General features: G+C 52.6%; 1 protein-coding gene across 13 annotated transcripts in view; it reads left to right on the top strand.

Moving 5' to 3' along the window:
- Dmtn (dematin actin binding protein) overlaps positions 1-13,170 on the top strand; it is a 33,865-nt gene that overhangs the window by 8,838 nt on the left and 11,857 nt on the right. For 3 of the 13 annotated variants that reach the window (NM_001360025.1, NM_001360027.1, NM_001360024.1), the window contains exons 2-8: positions 8,803-8,972; positions 9,182-9,256; positions 9,771-9,926; positions 11,093-11,137; positions 11,498-11,597; positions 11,921-11,977; positions 12,216-12,368. In NM_001360025.1, coding sequence (NP_001346954.1) covers positions 8,955-8,972; positions 9,182-9,256; positions 9,771-9,926; positions 11,093-11,137; positions 11,498-11,597; positions 11,921-11,977; positions 12,216-12,368 — 604 coding nt within the window. In that variant the 5' untranslated portion in view covers positions 8,803-8,954. Of the gene's footprint in view, positions 1-145; positions 473-8,641; positions 8,973-9,181; positions 9,257-9,770; positions 9,927-11,092; positions 11,138-11,497; positions 11,598-11,920; positions 11,978-12,215; positions 12,369-13,170 lie in introns of those variants that run through there. The other 10 variants (NM_001252664.1, NM_001252665.1, NM_001360028.1 and 7 more) reach the window with 6 other exon arrangements.

Here is a 13,170-nt window from a genome sequence, read left to right as displayed (position 1 = left end):
GCAGCAGCAGCTGAGATGAACTGGACCAGCAACACGCCCAAACGCACACACTCACACACCCTGGGGCCCGCCACTATCAGTTGTTGGTGGGGAGGGGCCCGGGGCCCGCCCGCCCAGAGACCGCTCCTCGTCCTGCCCGCCCACCAGACACCAGACTCGGACTCCCCAGCTCCGGGAACCCAAGCCGGTGGCTTGCAGAGCAGCAGGGGACTGGTGAAGCGGGTGGGGGTTCAGGAGGGAGATCAGACCGCTGAGCTGAGACCAGCTCCCCTCCTTCGCCAGCTCCCACCCCACCCACCCACCCTAAGCCGGCTTTCTTCCTGTTATTTGTGCTTCGTAAAGCGCGGCTGGGTTCCTGGAGAAGCTGCCTCTTACCTAGATTCCTGAGAAAACGCGGCCACCCAGTCGACCAGGGCCTAGCCTTTTGCTTCCTGGGGCTTCAGAGAGCCTGGGCCCCACTGTCTGGGAGGAGGTAGGTGACAGGGTCTTTTGCCTCTCTTTCTTTACGTAGGTATTTTGGGCTGTACCTCTGGATCTGGCCATGGTTTTGGGTGATATCAGAGATGCTAGGACAGGGTCAGCTTTGGAAAATGGTCAGTGGGAGAATAGGCCTAGGTGGCCAGACAAGGTGCTCAGCTGGGTTTGACCCGATCAAACTCCCTTTTTATTTGGGAGGAAGGATCTAGGCTGTTGCCGTGCAAAGAGTCCATATGGGCCCCAGCATTCCCTTTCATGGACACCCCCCCCCCCAAGCTTCTGTGGCCAGAATTTCAAGGGGTGGGAGCATGGGGCACAGTCTGTGGAGGGAGCTGTTAGCTTTTTGCTGAATGATGCAAGACATCTTTGGCAGCCTCCCTCCCGCCAGGCCAGGTGCCCTCTGGAGTGGCAGGGGTCCATTGAGGGGGCCAAAGCCGCTGGTTTCCAGCCCACTCTGGAGCCCCTCCTAGCTGAGGTTAGCCTGGTTAGGGTAGGGATTCGTCGAAGAATGAGGCTGTGTAGCAGGGTGTGACTGCAGAGCTTAGCCTGGCTCTCTGCCTGCGAGCAGCTAGTGTACTGAGAGAGACTGGGTGCTGAATAAACCTGGAGAGCCCCGGGGGTCCTAAGGGATTCCTTTCTCGGCACCAGACACGCCATACTCCTTTGCTGGGCAGGCACACCTGTGCGTCTCCTCCCAGAAGACTGGTTGCCAGGCTGTAGGTCTAAGACAAGCAAGGCAACGGTGCAGTGGGAGTGGAGGGATGTGGGGATGGGTCAGGTGAGGGCACTGGGAGTATTGGGGTTCACGTGCTCAGAACAGGGATGGGTTCAGCAGGCCATGCCAGGGAGCTGTGAGCACAGATGACGGGTGCCAAGGGGAGGATCAGTGGGTGGGTGCAAGTAGGTGTCCTTAGCACCATGTGTCATTGTGTGGGGGTCTGGCAGGGAGAGTGGGCGAGTGCTCTGGCAAGGAGGGCGGCAGAGTCCCTGTGTGCACCCATGTGCAGTTCTGTCAGCAGCCATGTGTTGGGCAGAGCTCTTCTGTCTTCTGCATGTATGCTCCTGGGAGTCTTGTCTCCATACAGCTAGTTGGTCTTTCTGAGGCTAGGAGAGCATCTGTCTACCCACTGGTGGGCAATGTCTGCAGAATTCTTTCAGAGCTCACGTGTGGGGAGAGTGGAATGGGGACCTCTCCTGAATTCTAGAATCTGGATTTAGGGTGGGAGTTTCCTCTCCTCCCCAGATCTGCCGATCCAGCTATATATACCTCAGGACTCAGATCTATAAGGAACGTGTTTGGACAAAGCAAGCCTGAGCAGTGGAGGGACCTAGCTAGAAAAGAGAAACTTACCTCTTCTGAGGAAAGAGCACAGAAATGGCCACTAACTCGGTCAAGAGGGGAACCTAAGAAAACTCTAATGAGCTCAGGCATGTTTGCAGGGGAGGGAGGCAGGAGGGGGGGTCAAAGGGAAAGGAGCACTCTTGTCACTGAGAGTGGGTAGGCAGGTCCTGGAACAGACGGACTCCGTTATCTACTCCTGAAGCTGCCTGATCTTGTTCAATGGGACAGGTGTCATTCAGAGTTGGTATGAGGAATGCATAGTCCAAAGCAATAGGAAAAGGATCAGAAAGCATTTGCATGAGCGAGAGAGAGAGAGAGAGAGAGAAAGAGAGAGAGAGAGAGAAAACAAGAGAAGAGAAAGTAACAGGGCCTTGGTGGCCTGAGAAAAGGCCAGGGATAAACTTGACTTAAGTAAGGCTTTTGATGAGCCACTGGCCTAAGCAGGCCCAAACCCTGCTGTCCCGTGTCTCACCCCACCCTACAATACACACATTCACTGTAGTGCGCGCCCAGTTCCCGCCCTATTGACTACACCACCCTTCTCCCACCCTAGGATGCTGTTTTGGGAACGGGTGACCTAGCTGGAGCCTGTCTTTATTTCTGGCATTGCGTTGTTGTTGCCACAGCAACTGTGCAAGTGGGGCTGGGAGGGGGAGAGGGAGAGGGAGAAAAGAAGAAGAAGGGAAAAGGAAGGCAGGAAGAAAGACAGAGACACTGAAGGAAACAGAGGCAGAGAATGGGCCTCCCACCTGCCTGACCTAGCCCACATGGCAGGCCTGTTAACTCATGAACTAACTCTCCAGCATGGCTTGACGATGCTCAGTTGTCCCAGGGCCAGATCCTACACTCTCACCCAATCCTGACTCCCAGCTCCTGCTGTACGGGTCAGGTGAGAGGTAGAGAGACCCAAGTTCATATTAAAATGGAATCTTTGGGGATGCATTGGAAAGATAGGAAATTCCTTTGGCTTAAATTCAGCCCGGTTGGAATTTCATCCAGCTTGCCTTCTTTTGGGTGGCCCTGGGTAAGCTCACCTCTTAGTTCTTTTTTGTTCTCATCTGTAAGGGAACAAAATGCCAATGTGTTAAGTAGAAAGTAGCGGTGGCTTCGGATGGAAACAAGGGCTGGACTAGACCCCCACCTGAGATGGTGGATCTCTGTGCCTGCTGAACTTTCTACATTTCATTTCTCCAAGTCCAGGGCTTTTAATCTGGATCCATCCCTGCCTGGGATGGGTAGGTGCCAACCTGGAGATCCCTGTGGGCAAGTCTTATCACCCATATCCTGGGGAGCTGCAAAGCTCTGGTTGCCGTGGAAATGAGAGGGTGGGTGGTTTGAGGTGGGGCCTGGCTGGTGGCTCAGATAAGGCTGGGGCGGCCAGCTGAAGGTGGGTGCGGCTGAGATGGAAGGATGGGAAGCCTGCTGGCTATTGACCTGAGCCTGGGAGGTTGAAGGGGGTCTTCCGACACCTGGACTGGCTTCCTCTATGGTGCCGTACCCCCACCCCTCCCCTTCTTTCCCCTTCCCTTCCTGCTGCAGCCTGACCTTTTAGTCCGTATCCACAGAAGTTACAGAACTTGGGGAGTGTTCTGAATGAAGTAAGCGGGGCCATGACGGAGGATGGAGAGGGATCAGGCCCGGAGGAGGAATGTGAGAAATTAGCTTGGGTGAGGGGACTTCACGTGGGTGCGGTAGGCAGATGCCTGTGCAGTGTGACTAAACGGAAGCTGAAAAATCACCCTCCCTCCCCACACACCTCCTTCCCACCCACTCCCATCTTTCCTTTCTCGTCTTCCACTCCAAAAAAATGGTTTCCCCTGCTGGCCTTCTGACAGCCTCAAATGTCCCCAGCAAGAACCTTATTCATAGCCCGGGGTTATAGTTTAGTTACCTAGTGCCTGGTGTGCATGACGCCCCTGGGCTGATCCCCACGACCAAGTGAAGCCAGGCTAGGTAGCGCCAAAGGTTCGGGCTTTCCAGAGGTGAAGTTGAAGGTCATCCTAGGTTGGGATTAAGTAGTTGGAGACCAGCCTGGGCTACAGTGAAAACTCTTATCTAAAACAAACCAACAAAGCACCCACTGCTAAAACCTTTCATTCAAATGCAAATGTCCCTAAGGCTCTGCCTTTTAGCACTTTCCCAAAAGGCGCTGATTTGTGTGCTCTGGTACCACACAGGGATGCAGGACCCAGATGGAGCCTGGGGAGCCCCACTAGTGCTGTGGGGGCGCCTCAGGCAGGGCCCAGCTGTGGAGGGCCTGGCAAGGGGAAGGGACAGAGGAGCACAATAACTCAACCTGAAGTGGTACTGTGGTCAGTGAGCTTAAGTGTGCCCTTGACCCAGTACTTACTGAAGTCTCATTTCACCACGCTACATGCAACCCATGCTACAACTGAGGGAACAGTTCACAGGACTGAGACGGCGTGGTGAGGGTGAAAGGCAGGACCGTGAAATCCGGAGTCCACAGTCAATCATGATAGTCTGTAAATATCAACTATTATATAACTCTGTCCACTGGTGTTTGCAATCGGGTTCCTGAGTGGCGGCTGTGTGTAGGCATGCTGGTGCTTGTTCATATGTAACCATGGCTTTCATGTCTGGCCACAACCCCGGGGACCCTTTGCTCCGTGAAGCGCCCCACGCCTGGTGTTCTGGGTGAGGTGCTAGAACATTATTCCTCCTGTCGGTCTTTGCTCTCCAGAATGCCCATTACAGCTCCCCTGCGCTCTAGGCCGCCTTCCTGGTAAAACGGAGAGGCCCTCTGACCAGCTGCCTCCCTGTGCCCTGTTCTGTTACAACCCAACTTCCGGTCCTTCCCCTTCTCAGTGAGAAGCAAGTGTTTTCTCCAGAGCCTGTCCTCCGCTGGCCCTCCCGCCCGCCCCGGTGCTGACAATCCTTTGTTCCCTGTCAGCCACCCTGCTGCAGCCTCAAACCCAGGACTTTGCAGAAGCTCCATTCCTCCCGTGGACGTGGCCTTCTTCCCTCACTTCTCTGGGAGCCTCCTCACTTCCTCTGGCCTCTGGCTTTGCTGGTCTTCCCTTCCCTTCAGCGTTTATTCCATACTTCATGTGATGTACTGACCCCTCCCCACCCCAAAGTGGGTCCTGGGATGGCATTCGACTTTCTTTCCCTGCTAGCAATTTCACATTTAGACCCCTACCTCTAGGTCTGTGGGGCATGACCTCCTTTTGGGGTCAGACGACCCTTTCACAGGGGTCACCTAAAACTATCTGCATATCAGATATTTATATTACAATTCATAACAGTAGCAAAATTGCAGTTATGAAGTAGCAATGAAAATAACTTTAGGATTTAGGGTTACAGCGTGAGGAACTGTATTAAAGAAAGGGTCTATTTAGGAAGCACTAGGGAGGTTGAGAACCACTGCTTTAAGGCCTCCAACAAAAAAACTTCTCCATTCCTCCAGAGACACCCTTTCCTGACTTTCTGCAGCCCGCTGCCTTATCTGGGGTGTGTGCCTCTCCACTTTGTGTAGAACTTATCTATGAGCGAGTTCTTCCTGGAGGGCCGGAATCAGTCCTTTCGTTCACCGATCTGTTCTCCATGAGGCTTGGGGGCACAAAGCTTGGTACTGTGTTCCGTGGGGAAGAGATGCTCCAACGTGGATGGGTGGGAAAGCCAGAAGCATATCTACTACATGGTGGGAGATGGGTGGATGGGGGGACAAGTGTTCGCTTCTAGGGCTAAGCCATGGGTATAGACCTTGGGACAATGGCTATTAGCAGAGTAAAATTCAGGGCCTAGTGAGAGAGCACTGACAGCCCTTCAGTGTGTACCACAGCGCATGTTGCTCATCAGACACCTAGTTTAAGCATTTCACATCAGCAGTGAGAAGGCTGGAGAAGCCTGATACTCTAGAAGGAGAATCCTGTTATCACAAACTCCACATTCCTCCTGGCAGTCTGATGGAGATGCCTTGGTGCTAGAATTCTTGTTTTTTGTTTTTGTTTTTGTTTTTTTTGGTTTTTCGAGACAGGGTTTCTCTGTATAGCCCTGGCTGTCCTGGAACTCACTTGGTAGACCAGGCTGGCCTCGAACTCAGAAATCTGCCTGCCTCTGCCTCCTGAGTGCTGGGATTAAAGGCATGGGCCACCACAACCGGCTAGAATTCTTGTTTTGTTTTGTTTTGTTTTGTTTTGTTTTGTTTTGTTTTGTTTCAAGACAGGGTTTCTCTGTGTAGGCCTGGCTGTCCTGGAACTCACTTTGTAGACCAGGCTGGTCTCGAACTCAGAAATCTGCCTGCCTCTGCCTCTGTGTCCTGAGTTCTAGGATTAAAGGCGTACACCTCCACAGATTTCACCTCTGGTTCTAGAACTCTAAAAAGACTCACATGGCACATTACTGGGCAGACACTCTGCACCATGCCATGCCAAAGGCATTTATTTCACTTGAGTTAGTTGACCTTGGACTGGACCTTAGTCTCCCTAAGCCTGGGTTTCCGCAGCTGTGAAATTGGTCTAGCCTGCAGAACTCTTGTAAGAACGCATTAGAATAGTTGTAGTTGTTGACCTGTATCCAGCATACAGTAGCTAGCACAGCTATTTGAGAGCGGAAGCAGGAAAGAATCACAAGCTAAAAGGCCTGCCTGGATCATAGAGTATTCCAAAGCCAGCCCGAGTAACTAACTCGGACCCTGTCTCAAAATAAAAATAAATAATAAATAAATAAATCAAAACAAAAAATAGAAGACAGAGTCTGTGGCTCAGGAGAAGAGCACACTAAATTCAAGCTCCGGGCATTTCATGAGTGCACACACACAGTCTCTAGTTCAGAAGGTAAATGTGTCTATCGGTGATAGCTGGGGTGTCACAGTTGCCCGCTGGGAAGTCAGTGGCCAGTTCGTTTCAGGGAGCAAGGCATTCCATGGCTGAAGAACCGCATCCAGCATTAAGTATCACCTTCTCCACAAAGTTTGCTTTTCAGCTAAGGGTTAGCACTAGCAGGAGGCACTAGGACAGGATGGCGGCAAAGGCTTCCATGTGGATCTAGGAGAATGAGAGGTCTGAGGGAGGCCCAGGGGTGGACGGAAGGGAGTAGATGTAGGCCGAGGTTTAGAAGTGGGATAAGGACGGCTTTTGGTGAGACACGGGCAGCGGAATGGTAGAGGTAACATACAGATGAAAAAGATTGGCAGAGCCGGGCATGGTCATGCAGCACGCCTCTTTTTTTTTTTTTTTTTAAGATTTATTTATTTATTATATGTAAGTACACTGTAGCTGTCTTCAGACACTCCAGAAGAGGGAGTCAGATCTTGTTACAGATGGTTGTGAGCCACCATGTGGTTGCTGGGATTTGAACTCCGGACCTTCGGAAGAGCAGTCGGGTGCTCTTACCCACTGAGCCATCTCACCAGCCCTTATTTTTTTTTTTTTTTTTTTTTTTTTTTTTTTTTTTTTTTGCAGCACGCCTCTTATCCCAGCCTATGGGAGCCTGGCCTGAGGTAGAAGGACTGAGAATTTGAGGTTGGCCAGGGCAGTGCAGTGCAACCCTGTGAGGAGAAGAGAGGTGGGGAGACTTAAGAGGACATGGTTTTGCCCCCCAGAAAGAGAGAAACAAAGCAGGGGCTTCATTCTTTCATGACTGGCTACAGAAAAAGCCCCCTCAATTCATTAATCCCTGGGGAGATAGAAATACTATTAATAGCTTACCCTCTACATGAAATAGAGCATGTTTTATTCACCGTGTATGCACTAACTTAGCTACTTCTTTGGGGCTGGAGAGACAGCTCAGTAGTTAAGAGCATTGTCTGCTCTTTCAGAGGACCCAGGTTTGGTTCTTAACATTCACATGGCCACTCATCTGTAACTCCAGTTCCAGGGGATCCGATGCCCTCTTCTGGACTCCATGAACAGCAGGCATGCATGTGACACACAGACATAACAGTCTGACAACACACTCATACACATAAAGATAAGTAAATAAATACTATTATTGACTTGTCTGAGCAGCCTATGACAAGGTTTCAAAAATGCTTTAGACAAGGTTTCAAAATTCAAAGCTGATTGGAACTCTCTATGTAACCCATGCTAGCCTGGAATTCAAAGCAATCCTCCTGCGTCAGCCTCCCAAGTGCTAGGATGTGCAGAGTGTAAATGACTTACCCACCACATCGGAGTAATAGTCACTGCTTAAGGCCAGGCAGGCATCCCGGCTTGAGAGGTCTTGCTTGAAACCACCACACCATCCTCCTTTCCCTTCTGTACACAGCTCTCCTCAGTCTGTGGCTGAGGACTGGGAGAAGGGAAAGGAGGAGAGCTGAGGGCGTGGCCAAGAAGGAGAGGACATGGACTGTAGCCATCACCTAGTACATAGACTGGCCTATCCTAGGGACAGACAGTGTGAAAGGTGACCAAGCAGCCCTCATAGAGCAGTGTGACAGCCCCTGAGAATGCTCTGGGCACTTTGTGGTGGCAGAGGTATTTTACAGTGTCTACATAGCATACTGCCTGCCTGTAGGGAACAGAAAAGGCAAGTGCGCTCGCTAGCTTCGGGGGGGACCACCAGCAGCTCTTGGTCATGCCCATAGCTTCACCACCCCAACCGATCCCCGTGGGTTTTCTTCCTCGGGCCTCTGGCTCCCTGTGCTTCCAGTCTTAGCTAATGACTCAATGTCCCCGTGTTAACCTTCTGGGGAAAATAAAGATTTGGCTGAGCAAACTCTGGGGAGTGAAACCAGTGGCTGGAGTGGGAGGGGCCAGCACCACTTGGGAGAGGGCCCGGGCCAGAGCAGGGCCAGGGCAGGGGTGACAAGCTTGAGGATATAGCCGTCTGTCCACCCTGGGATGCCAGCTGACCCCTGCCGTCATTTCCTCTGAAGCCAGAGAACAATGGCTGAAAAAACAAGTGCAGCCGACTCACGCAGCCACCGCCTGGCCACATGCACGCACAACTCCCTGGGGCTGAACTCAGCGCCGCGGAACCTGACAGCCTAACGCCCTTACTGGGGCTCACTGTCCTTCCAGCCACCCGCGGTCAGCAGCCCAGAGAGGCCCAAGGGATGAGGACACCACAGAGCGCTGTGACGCCCTCGCTGCAGGAGCCGGGCCGAGCCTGACGTCTGTCCTCTCCAAGTGCGCACCGGCCCCCGAGGGAGCGGCCGGCCAGTGGCTGCCGCATGGAACGTCTGCAGAAGGTGAGCGGCTTGCACCCCGGGCCAGGGTGGGGACCGCTGCTCTCCCAGGTCCGTGCTAGAGTCGCCGGCGCCACCTGGTGGCCACCTCCACGTAGCACGCCGGGTTTCCCCACCCCACCCCACCCCATCCTGAGGCCTAGGGCAAGACCCACTCCCACACCCTCGCACCCACGCGCATGCCCACTCCGCCACCTTCTCGCTCTCTCCAGCAACCTCTTACCTCCCCGGGGAGCGTCAGCTCCTCCAGAGACTCCAGTGTGCCCGGCTCTCCCTCCAGCATCGTGGTGAGTACTTATGTTGGCCACCTGCACCTCAGCTGGGAGGAGGGAGGGGCGGATCCCCTTCACTACCCCTCCCCGCCCCCCCTCCTGTCTCCCCCTCCGGCATGGAGGGAGGTCCTGTGAACTCTTGCAGGTGGAAAGACCCAGAGATCCCAGCGGAGGCTGTCTTGGGAAGGGCTGGTCTAGTTGCAGAGAGCCTCAGAGGCACAGAGCTTTTTTTTTTTTTTTTTTTTTTTTTTAAGGGGCCTAAGTCCCTATAGTCCCAGCGTTTGGGAAGTAAGGAAGTTCAAGGCCAGATGCAGCTATAGAGAGGGTTTGAGGCAAGCCTTAACTAGATGAAATGCTGTCTCAGAAATTAAAATAAGCACTTATTTTAGGTCCTTAGAAGGAACAGAATAGAGCTGCTAATAAGAGAATTGATGAATAACATGTTTTTCTGATAACTAAGTCCAGCCAGTGAGTCCAGTGTCCTAGTGATGCTATGGGGAACTCTTCCATTTGGACCATTTCCCTTCAGGCCAAGATGGACAACCAGGTGTTGGGCTACAAGGATCTGGCTGCCATCCCCAAGGACAAGGCCATCCTGGACATTGAGCGACCTGACCTCATGATCTATGAGCCCCACTTTACCTATTCCCTCCTGGAACATGTAGAGCTGCCCAGAAGCCGGGAGGTGAGAAGGGATCACGTGTGCAGGCGTGAGGGGAGCTGAGCGGGGATCTTCCTGGCAGTCCTCCTTGGAGGCAGGCACAGGCTATGCGCAGGAGTGAGCACTGTTCAGCCCCCAGCTGGACAGTGGTGACATGGGGAGAGGTCCTATAGGGAAAGGCTGGGAGAACAAAATACACAGAAACAGCTCCAGAAATTCTAGGCAAGGGAGAGGGGAAACATTTTAGCCTCAGTTTGCCCTCTGTCACATAGAAGAGCTGGTTCTTCTTATGAACCTCAGAAAGCAGTATATGGGGCAATGCTTGGTCAGGTGCTTTGTCACCTGTCTTCAAGGAAGGGGTCATGGTCATGGCGATGCTTACCTTTGATCCCTGTATGCAGAGGCAAAGGCAAGCAGATCTCCAGGGTTTGGAAGCCAGCCTGGTCTGTGTAGTGGGCAAAGGGCTACAGAGTGAAACTTTGTCTCAGAAAGAAAGAAAGAAAGTGGTCTGTGTAGTGGGCAAAAGGCTACATAGTGAAACCTTGTCTGAGAGAGAGAGAGAGAGAGAGAGAGAGAGAGAGAGAGAGAGAGAGAGAGAGAGACTATTAAAGTAAGGTGTGGCCAGGTGGCTCCGCAGGTGAAAGCACTTGGATGCATGTAAGCCGGCTGACTTAAGTGGGATCCCAGAACCAATGGTAGAAGGAAAGAACTGAGCCCTGGAAGCTGTCCCCTGCCCTCCACACATGTGCTGTGGCATGTGCGTGCCCACACTCACGCAAAGTAAATATCAAAACAATACAATTTGAATTTTAGGAAACAAAAGAGGTCATATTGGAGTGAACAGCTGTCACCCTGGAAAACTTGAGTACCGAGTGGCCCAGGAGATCTGACTCTTCCAGAGCTGCTCTGTGGCTTTGGTCCCTCCATTCCTTACCAGGCTCTGCCACCAGGGTCATACTTAGTACAGGGCACGAGGCACACTGTTCCCATATCCAAGCTTCACATGAAAAGACAGAGAGAATACTGGGCAGAAGAAGGATGAAGGCCAGGCCAGAGATTGGCAGGGACTCCAGAGGGAAGCAGGTTGGTTAGGACAGTAGGGGAAGCTGCGTAGATGGGGGTGAAATGGTCCCTCTGAGGGTCTAGGGTTTAAACCTACCTGTGACTCTGATCATTCTCTCCGTTCACAGTGCTCACTGTCACCCAAATCCACATCCCCCCCACCGTCTCCAGAGGTCAGTTGGCTTTCGTCCTGCTTTGTTTGGGCCCTCAGCCCCCTCCCCCAACATGCCTAGCCCCAGCCCAGCAAAGTCCAGGGGATGATAGAGTCAGCAAATCCTGGCTGGTTGGTCCCTGGCCAACTCATCTGTCTGCCAGACCCAGGGACTCTCTTTAACCCTTTTTCTCTGGGTAGGCACCCTGAGCGGGCAGATGGAGTCCTGGAATGTGCTTCCTCTGCCCGTGACATTGCCCTGGGGTTGGGAAGTGGGGACGCTGGTGTAGGAGGATGGGAAAGGTAGCCTGAGGTAAAGCCATGCACATGGGAGTGGGAAGGGGTATGGGGTGTAGGCTACAGGCTGCATACTTCTGCATAGGTGTGGGCGGAGAGCCGGACTCTTGGAATCATCTCTCAGGCTTCAACCCCAAGGACCACAGGGACCCCCAGGACCAGCCTGCCCCACTTCCACCACCCTGGTAGGTTTTATTATCAGCCTAGCTACGTTCTTTCCTTGGGACTTCAATTCTCCTTCAGGACCCCCAGACCCCTTACTCTCTGGTCCCTACTCTTTGGGTTTAGATCTAGCTGGACCCTACGGTACTAGGATGCCAGGCAGAACTAGCGGTGATAGTGGTCTTGCTATCTCTTCTCACCTACCCAGAAAAGTGCAGGAAGTCCCTGCCTTCACAAGGTGTGGTCTGAGCTTATGGCCCTGTTCATTTTACCTCCATTTTGTGCCCAGAGCCACCACCCCTGTCATCGTGTCCCCTTTCTCAGCTGATCTTGTTCTGTCTCTCAGAGACTACCCGCCCGGATTCCAACATCTACAAGAAGCCACCCATCTACAAACAGAGAGGTGAGGGTTCCCCTGACTTCCTCCGTGCTTCTCCTGGCACATCGCGGTGGGGTGGTGCTGAGAGCCGGGAAGGGATGGAAGAAAAGCTTCTCCAGGCCTGTAAGGCCCGGGGCTCTCTCCCGTGGATCAGCTGAGTTCTCCGTGGGTGTGAAGGAGAGGTGACAGAGCTGGAGCTGAGGGTGGCTGCGTGGTTAGCAGGGGTGGTAGGTGTGTGGACTGACCCTGGATCTGTCTGCAGAATCCGTGGGAGGCAGCCCTCAGAGCAAGCACCTCATCGAGGACCTCATCATCGAATCCTCCAAGTTTCCTGCAGCGCAGCCCCCTGACCCCAACCAGCCAGCCAAGATAGAGACTGACTACTGGCCATGTCCCCCGTCGCTGGCCGTTGTGGGTAGGAAAACCCGGGGAAAGGAGAGGAGGCCAAGGGTCCCCGTTCACTTCTCTTTCTTGGCCCGGTGAACCCAGTCCCAGCCCACCTCAAGCCTGTTTGTTTCTTCTCAGTCTTTTGTACTTTCCCCTATTGACAGTTCATTTCTTACCTCTCCCCTGTACTTCTTTGTGTTACTGTGCACAGCCTGGTCACCATTTCTTCTCCTCTTGCTCATTATCATTACCACCACCACCATCATCATCATTTGGTTTTTTGAGTCAGGGTTTCCCTGTGTAACAGCCCTGGCTATCCTAGAACTCACTTTGTACACCAGGCTAGCCTAAACTCAGAGGTCCATCTGCCTCTGCCTCCAGAGTGCTGGGGTTAAAGGCATGGCCCACCACGCCTGGCCCTCATTATTATTTCTTTTTTAAGATTTATTTATTTATTATATGTAAGCACACTGTAACTGTCTTCAGATATTCCAGAAGAGGGCATCAGATCTCATTATGGATGGTTGTGAGCCACCATGTGGTTGCTGGGATTTGAACTCAGGACCTTCAGAAGAGCAGTCGGTGTTCTTAATCGCTGAGCCATCTCGCCAGCCCTCATTATTATTTTTTTAAAGATTTGTTTTATTTATTTTATGTATGTGAGTACACTGGTGTACTCTTCAGACACACCAGAAGAGGGCATCGGATCCTATTACAGATGGTTGTGAGCCACCATGTGGTTGCTGGGAACTGAACCCAGGACCTCTGGAAGAGCAGTCAGTGCTCTTAACCACTGAGCCATCTCTCCAGCCCTCATTATTATTTTTTAA

Source organism: Mus musculus, chromosome 14 (genome assembly GCF_000001635.26).
Source record: "Mus musculus strain C57BL/6J chromosome 14, GRCm38.p6 C57BL/6J".
NCBI lineage: Eukaryota > Metazoa > Chordata > Mammalia > Rodentia > Muridae > Mus > Mus musculus.
Note: the sequence above shows the minus strand (reverse complement) of the source record. Positions and strands in the feature narration are given on the sequence as shown.